This window comes from Micropterus dolomieu, linkage group LG08 (assembly GCF_021292245.1).
Source record: "Micropterus dolomieu isolate WLL.071019.BEF.003 ecotype Adirondacks linkage group LG08, ASM2129224v1, whole genome shotgun sequence".
Classification (NCBI taxonomy): domain Eukaryota; kingdom Metazoa; phylum Chordata; class Actinopteri; order Centrarchiformes; family Centrarchidae; genus Micropterus; species Micropterus dolomieu.
The window spans coordinates 24,951,242-24,959,255 of record NC_060157.1 but is presented as its reverse complement, the minus strand read 5'-3'; the positions used below and the strand labels follow the sequence as shown (position 1 = coordinate 24,959,255).

Sequence of the window (8,014 nt, the reverse complement as noted above, 5' to 3'; positions counted from 1 at the left end):
CCGTAGAAAGCTCTTTGGTCTTGCCCATGGTGGTGATGTTGGATGCTGGTTGTTTGGGTGTTGACAGGTGTCTTTTATACAGGTAACGAGGTGAGGCAGGTGTATTTGATGTAGATAATTGGTTGGGATTGGGGCTGTGTCTTAAAGAATGACTAACTGGCTTGTAGGAGCCAGAATACTTGCTGTTTGGTAGGGGGTCAAATACTTGTTTTTCCTCATCAGATGGTTATCAATTTTTATAAATTCATATGATGTGATTTTCTGGAATTTTCTTTGGGATTCTGTCTTTCACTGTTAGAATGTACATATGATTAAAATTGTAGATTGTTGCATTCTTTGTAAGTGGGCAAACCTGCAAAATCAGCAAGGGGTCAAATACTTTTTTCCCCCACTGTAGCTGTGTCAGGTAAATGGTGTATTGTGGGACACCAAGCCGTTTAATTTTGTTTAGGCTTCACCCTCTAAGGCTATTGCTATTGAGTACATGTACATATAAAAGGGTGAGACCTGGTCTTTGGCTTCCATTTTTCTTCAGCATTGAGCTGTCTAATGAGCAGAAAATTACCAGCTAGAAGAGAAGAACGTGTCTTCCAGCATACCGGCTGGAATGGGGCAGGATGCTGCTACATCCATCCGTGTGTGTTGCGTCCATGACAAGGGCTTTGTCCTGCCTGGGTCGCAGCACTAATGACATCTATTAGCCAAGTGGCTAAGTTGCAGTTTAAACTCAAAGCAATAAGCAGTACACTCTCTGTTCACAGCCAGAGGTCCCTTCACACACCGTGTGGACAGTACACATACACAGCCCATACAGATATTCTTCTGAAGAAGAAATCTGTTGGGCAGTGTGTGATGGTGTCGACGTTACGCACATTCCCCCGGCAGTGCTTTGCTCTTTTGGCTGAATGATTTTCCTTTGTGAGTCTGCAGTGCGCCCTCTCCCACCGGACGGTGGAGGAAGCGTCCGCTGCTCGCACTGGCCCTGCTTTTTTTTTTTATCTGCAATTAGCTCATATCGGCCGTTAATATCTGCTCAAAGATAAATCAGTTGGGCTCTAATGTACTCGTCTAAAAGTTGGACAGTTGATGATTATTGTAGAAGATGCTGTTATGCTGGAATGTAACGTCCACAAATCCAATACAAATGACATGGTTGCTCTGAAAAGTCTCTATGGGGTTGTTGTGCTTCAAGGTAGGGGTTTAGTTAACGACCTGTAGGATATGTATGGCTATTAAATTTTTATTTTAACCCAATCCGTGATGTTTTTCTAAACCTAACTATAGAGACCCCTAGTGCTAACCAGTACTGTGATAGGGCAACTAACATCTACCTAGGTCCGGGGTGTGGACCCCGGACCTAGGTAGATGTTAGTTGCCCTAGAGTGGTCTAAAGTTAGTGTTGGTTTGATCAGTCAACAGTTTTATTGCTTCAGGGCAGCAGAACAATAAGGACAGCACTCTAATGAAAAAAAAAAAGAAGGTATGACCAGTGCCTAAAGACATACAGTAAATATAATTACCATGTGTAACGTCAACTGGTATCCGCTCTCTCTCAGGCAGGGGGTACGATAAGGAGTTACCCGCTCCTTGACCAGCCTCTCTGGGTCTGGACGCTGAGAGGCGACGCTTGGAGGGCTTAGATCTCTCCCATGAGGTGGTTCGCACCATCCAAGAGTCGGGAGGCGCCTCCACTCAGTCCTCTTACTCCTCTAAGAGGTTGGCTTTCCAACGCTGGGTCTGGACCAGGGGACCGATCCGGTCGCCTGTCCGCTGCCAGCGGTGCTTTCGTTCCTCCAGCTGCTCATGGCGTTCAGTACGGTTAAAACCTACACTGCCACCATTTCGTCCTGTCACGGGGGCTTTCGGGGACAGGATTGTGTTCTCTGACCTCCTGGTGAAGCGCTTCCTTAGAGGGGTGCAAAGGCCGCCTGGCGCCATTCACTACACTGTTTGTGCACTATAGGGAGCGGTCCGAGGGACTTCCCCTGTCAGCGCAGTGCCTGTCTCACTGGCTGTGCGATGCCATTTCCCAGGCTTACGTGTCTACCAGGGAGTCTCCCCCGAATCCACGAGAGGCGTCTCCTCCTCAGTGGCGTTGCACGGTGGGATGACAGTGGACGACATCTACACGGCAGCCTCCTGGTCGTCCCCATGCTCTTTCGTCCGTTTCTACCTGCGGGATGTATCCCGTCTCTCTCTGACTCACTCAGAGTGTTTTGGCTGAGTGATCCTCCTTGTGAGTGTGTAATGCGCCCTCTCCCACATGACTGCGGTCAGCGAGTGACTGGGTGGCTCATTATGGCTCTGCGCAGGTGCGTTGTGCTTGGTGGTACTGTATGGGCCAGTGAGGCGTTGACTCATCCTGCTTCGCCTCTAACCCAATAGCGATAGCCTTGGAGGGCGAAGCCTATACGAAATAGAATATTCTGATCCAGATCTACACAATTAGGTCTTGGTGGAGGGCCCGCCTGTCCTGCCAGACTCCTGCCAGAGATGTCTGCCCCTCTGTTTTGCATGTATTCTGCTCTCATGGAGAGTGCGCAGCATCCTGGCCAAGCTCAGCAGCTGCGCCGAGCATAAACCCCTTTAGCGATTTTGTAAGCCACCATGGCTTGTTGTCTGTGGATCAGTACGTTTTAGGTCTTCAGATTCACCGTTTTAGTCTGGACGGAAGAAAACGTAGCAAAAGGTCTGCGTTTTAAAATGAAAACGTAGTAGTGTTGATGTAGCTAGAGTGTGGGGAATGCGTGCTTGGGGTGACTGAGTTGACTGACACAGGCACAGATTGTGTTTATTCCAAAAGAGTTTGCACACAAAAAGAAACAAGATTAGAGTGAGACTGTGGTCGCCTGCTGGTGGGCGTTAACAAAGGTCTTGGGTGCTGCTGGAAGGACTGGCGACAGCCTTAGAGAGCGAAGCCTATACGAAATAAAATATTGTGTTGCATGTCATACAAGCAATTGTTGACAGCTTACAGCACGTATTCAAGACATTTCAGGAAGAGATCCACAAAGATGTGAGGACTGCACGTAGCACTCTGCCAATCCTGATACAAACTGTGTATAGCGCTCTAGTGTATATCGCTCCCTAGTGGGACAACTTGCAACTACAACTACAGCCCAATGTTTCATAGGTTACATTAGTTTTGGTGCCTAAACCTAATTGACATTGAAACATACAAATTGAGACATTTCACAACTTTAACCACTAATTTTAGTTTGAAAGTCTAACCTGACATTGCAGATTTATTATTGCTAACGTGACTGTGGAGCCCCACACATCCAAAAACAATGCTATAAGGGTACCAAGGTGTTACAAAGTGACGCCAAGGGGTCCTGACCAAGCGTTCATGTTTGATGAGTTGAGAGTATGTGTTGCTTAATATACATATTAACAACACTTGATCTCATCATCAAAAAAGGTGTTAACAATTTAAATGTTTACATCTCACCTTGCTATATCAGATCACTTGTGTGTTAATTGATTTGTCTATTGACATAAGATCAACAACAGTAGTAGTTAGAATACTGCTGCACGGTTCATGAAACCTATCCAAAGTGTACTTTGTTAAGGGTTTGTTTTTTACATGATCTATGCATGAGCAACTATGCTGTTGTCATTAGAGTCCATGTATCAGCCAAAACAAAAAAAATGCTATACCTATGAGTCTGTGTCACCTGTTTTATGACTCATAGAGTGAGGGAGGAGGAAGATCAGTGTCCAAGAGAGAGACTGACAGACAGGATGGGAGGGAGATGAGGGAAAGAGGAGAGAGATAAATCAGCTTTACGGGCCTGAATTTTGCTTAGAAAGCTGTGTGTTCAGCAGCTCCTCCTCTCCTCCTCTCTGTCTGATGATGCAGACCCCGGAGGAAGCTGAACTCTGCTTTCCACAACTCCTCAACACCTCCTGCAAAAAGCACATTCGCCCTCAGGCTGAGGCAATGCTCATTTACATCGTGCTGTCCTCCATCTCTCTGCTCACTGCGGCTCTCAACCTGCTGGTCATCATCTCCATCTCCCACTTCAGGCAGAGATAAATGTCTTAGCATTGATAATAAATTGTTGTATTGAGATCTGAGCATTACATCCTGATTGTTTGATGATACTTTTGTTTATTAACAGTGCTCACAACAGCCACATTTACTATACAGATACACTGGAATTTCAACTGTCAGTATCGCTTTTATAAAACAACTACTTCTATTGGTGATAATGTTGTTGGTGTTTGTAAAATTCACAGTGATGATATTCTCTCCCTTCAGGCAGCTCCACACCCCCACCAACCTCCTCCTCCTCTCTCTGGCTGTCTCAGACTTTCTCGTGGGCCTCCTTGTGATGCCGTTTCAGATCCTCTTAACAGAGCCCTGCTGGCTCCTGGGTGACCTGTTGTGTCCTCTGTATTATTTTATAAACTTCACCATTCTCGGTGCCTCAGTGGTAAACATGGTGCTCATATCAGTCGACCGCTATGTGGCTATCTGTGACCCTCTGCACTACCCCACCAAAATTACTACAGAGAGAGTTCAAATCTGGGTTTTCCTGTGTTGGGGTTACTCTGTTTTCTACAGCATTATGTTTTTATATGATAACTTAAAACAACCAGGGAAGTATAATTCCTGCTATGGAGAATGTGTGATTAACATAATAGGAGCTGTTGACCTTATTTTCAGCTTCATAATTCCCATCAGTGCCATCATCATTCTGTATGTGAGAGTGTTTGCAGTGGCTGTGTCTCAGGCTCGTGCCATGCGCTCCCATATTACAGCAGTCACACTGAAGAGTTCAGCGACTGTAACTGTTAAGAAATCTGAGCTGAAAGGAGCCAGGACTCTTGGTGTTGTTGTTGCTGTGTTTCTCATGTGTTACTGTCCATATTACTGTGTTTCTCTCTCAGGCTATGACCTCGTGATGGGTTCTTCAACTGATATACTTTCGGGTTTTCTGATATTTTTTAACTCCTGTCTAAACCCTGTGATCTACGCCTTTTTGTACCCCTGGTTTAGAAAATCTGTTAAACTCATTGTTACACTTGAGATACTGCAGCCTCACTCCTGTGAGACCAACATACTGTAGAGAGAGACTGTGGAGTGACTGACACGAGACACATGAGCTTTTCTGTGAAAGCAGAAATGTGTTTGTATGTGCTGAGTCACTGAAGTGAAAAGGGACGGAAGTCTGAACAAATACACAAATGCTGTTATCTATCCTTCCAATATATATGTTGTATGCATATATGTAATGATGTTTTTATTATCTTTGTTGTATTTTTCTTCATTGCAATTCATAGACAGATGGTACTCTAGTTTTTGATTACAAGCGTTGCAGGAGAGTCTCTTTCTGTCTGTTATAAAAGGTATAATAATTATAATCACCTCATTAAATTGTAATATATTGTAATATATTTTGAAAATGATGTGGGTAAACCTGTTGTATAATGAAGAGAAATATGGTAAAGATTTTAATTTTAAAATAAACATTAATGCTCTTCATTTTTATGTATGGAAAGTTAAATTAAAAGAGCGCAATACACTATTTTAGAATTCATTATTCAATTTTGCGCATAACAATACGATTAATCGCCGGAAATCCTGTGATTAATCCTAACACTATATAAAATAAAACAATGTACGATTTTTGATATACGGGAGATGTATACAAACTATGGAGGGAATATTTGGTCAGAATGAAAACTAAATAGAAAATCAAAAGAATGGCATTTGGTATTTAATATCAGAATTAAAATTAGAATCAGAATCCGCTTTAGGGCCAGGTATGTGTACACATATTAGAAATTTAACTTTGGATATATGACGCTTAGAGAGTAGTGGGATGGTCTCCTGTAGTTGGTGAGAACTTGCAGGCTTTTCCACAGTGACGCAGGGTTGTCGTCTGAAGAGCTTTCCAGTGTAGCTCCTCTTTGCTGCTTTGATCTCCTTTGTCAGTGTGTTTCTGGCCTGTCTTTACAGGGTCTCGTCACATCTGTTGGCCTCCACTTTGGTCTGACGAAGCTGCCGGAGTTTCGCTGTAAACCAATTCAATTTTATTTATATAGCGCCAAATCACAACAACAGTTATCTCACAGTGCTTTTCATGAAAGAGCAGGTCTAAACTGTACTCTATGATGTTATTTACAAAAGCCCAACAATTCCCACCAAGAGCAAGCACTAGGCGACAGAGGCAAGGAAAAACTTCCTTTTAAGAGGCAGAAACCTCGAACAGAACCATGTCTCAGGGTGGGCGGCCATCTGCCTCGACCAGAGAGAGAGAGAGAGAGAGAGAGAGAGAGACTAAATAATATACAAACAGAGGTACAGACAGTAAAGGTGTTGCTATAGACTAAATGAAAAATGGTATAGATATGTATAGTAGTGTCAATGATAATAATCGCAATGTCAATGATTGTAATAACAATAATAACAATAGGACTAGTAACAATAATTGTTGGAGCAGAGGGTGTCGAGCAGGAACACGGGAGCAGCAGGTGACCCGTAGCCACAGATCCAGACTCCACAGCTCCAGAGCCAGAAACACCTACAGGAAGTGATCGGAGGAGAGAGGAGAGGGACGAGAAAGCACAAGACTACCGGAAAGGGGAGAAGTTGTGTTAGTAACATGCAATAATGGGATGAGGTTGCATACAGAGGGAGAGAAAGTAGAGGAGAGAGGAGCTCAGTGCATCATTGGAAATCCTCCGGCAGTCTAGGCCATAAGCAGCATAACTAAGGGATGGTTCAGGACTCACCTGAGGAAAGTCTTAAGCCTGCTCTTAAATGTGGAGATGGTGTCTGCCTCCTGAACCTAAACTGGAACCTGGTTCCACAGGAGAGGAGCTTGATAGCTGAACGCTCTGGCTCCTAGTCTACTTTTGGAGACTCTAGGAACCACAAGTAACCCTGCATTCTGGGAGCGCAGTGCTCTGATGGGGTAGTAAGGTACTATGAGCTCTTTAAGATAAGATGGTGCCTGACCATTAAGAGCTTAGTAGGTAAGAAGAATGATTTTAAATTCTATTCTGGATTTTACTGAAAGCCAATGCAGAGAAGCTAAGACAGGAGAAATATGATCTCTTTTTCCTGGTTCCTGTCAGAACACGTGCTGCAGCATTCTGGATCAGCTGAAGAGTCTTAATGGACTTTTTTGAGCAGCCTGATAATAAAGAATTGCAGTAATCCAGCCTAGAAGTAACAAATACATGGACGAGTTTTTCTGCATAATTTTTAGACAGAATATTCCTGATTTTCGCAATATTACGTAGGCATGAAATTTGCTTAATGTGAGACTTAAATGACATGTCCTGATCAAAGATAACAACAAGATTCCTCACAGTGGTGCTAAAGGCCAGGGCGATGCCATCAAGGGAAACTATATCTTTAGATAATGCGTCACGGAGGTGCTTAGGCCCCAGAACCATAACTTCAGTTTTATCTGAGTTTAACATGAGAAAATTACAGGTCATCTAGGTTTTAACATCCTGAAGACACATTTGAAGTTTAGCTAACTGATGAGTTTCATCTGGCTTGATCGATAGATATAACTGAGTATCATCTGCATAACAATGAAAGCTTATGGAATATTTCCTGATAATATTGCCTAAGGGAAGCATATATAAAGTGAAGAGGATTGGTCCGAGGACAGATCCTTGAGGAACTCCATGACTAACTTTGGCGTGCATGGAGGACTCATCTTTAACATGTACAAACTGAAATCGATCTGATAAATAGGACTTAGCAGTAGATAGAGCAGTTCCTTTAATGCCAATGAAACTTTGGGTTGTTCCTATTTTCCTCTATTAATGACGAGTAGTACGCTGCTCTAGCATTACGGAGGGCCTTCCTATAAGTTTTAAGACTATCTTGCCAAATTAAACGAGAGTTTTCCACTTTGGTGGAACGCCAATTCCTCTCAAGTTTCCGCGATATTTGCTTTAATTTGCGAGTTTCAGTATTATACCATGGAGCTAACCATCTTTGTTTTATTATTTTCTTTTTTAGAGGGGCTACAGAGTCGAGTGT

At 43.3% G+C, this 8,014-nt stretch overlaps 1 protein-coding gene across 1 annotated transcript; it reads left to right on the top strand.

The window, feature by feature from the left end:
- The first annotated feature begins 3,856 nt into the window (after positions 1–3,856).
- LOC123975447 (trace amine-associated receptor 13c-like) lies at positions 3,857–5,075 on the top strand. Its single transcript, XM_046056934.1, has 2 exons — positions 3,857–4,029; positions 4,265–5,075. Exons 1-2 carry the CDS (start codon positions 3,857–3,859, stop codon positions 5,073–5,075), a joined length of 984 nt encoding a protein of 327 aa, XP_045912890.1.
- Positions 5,076–8,014: the final 2,939 nt, after the last annotated feature.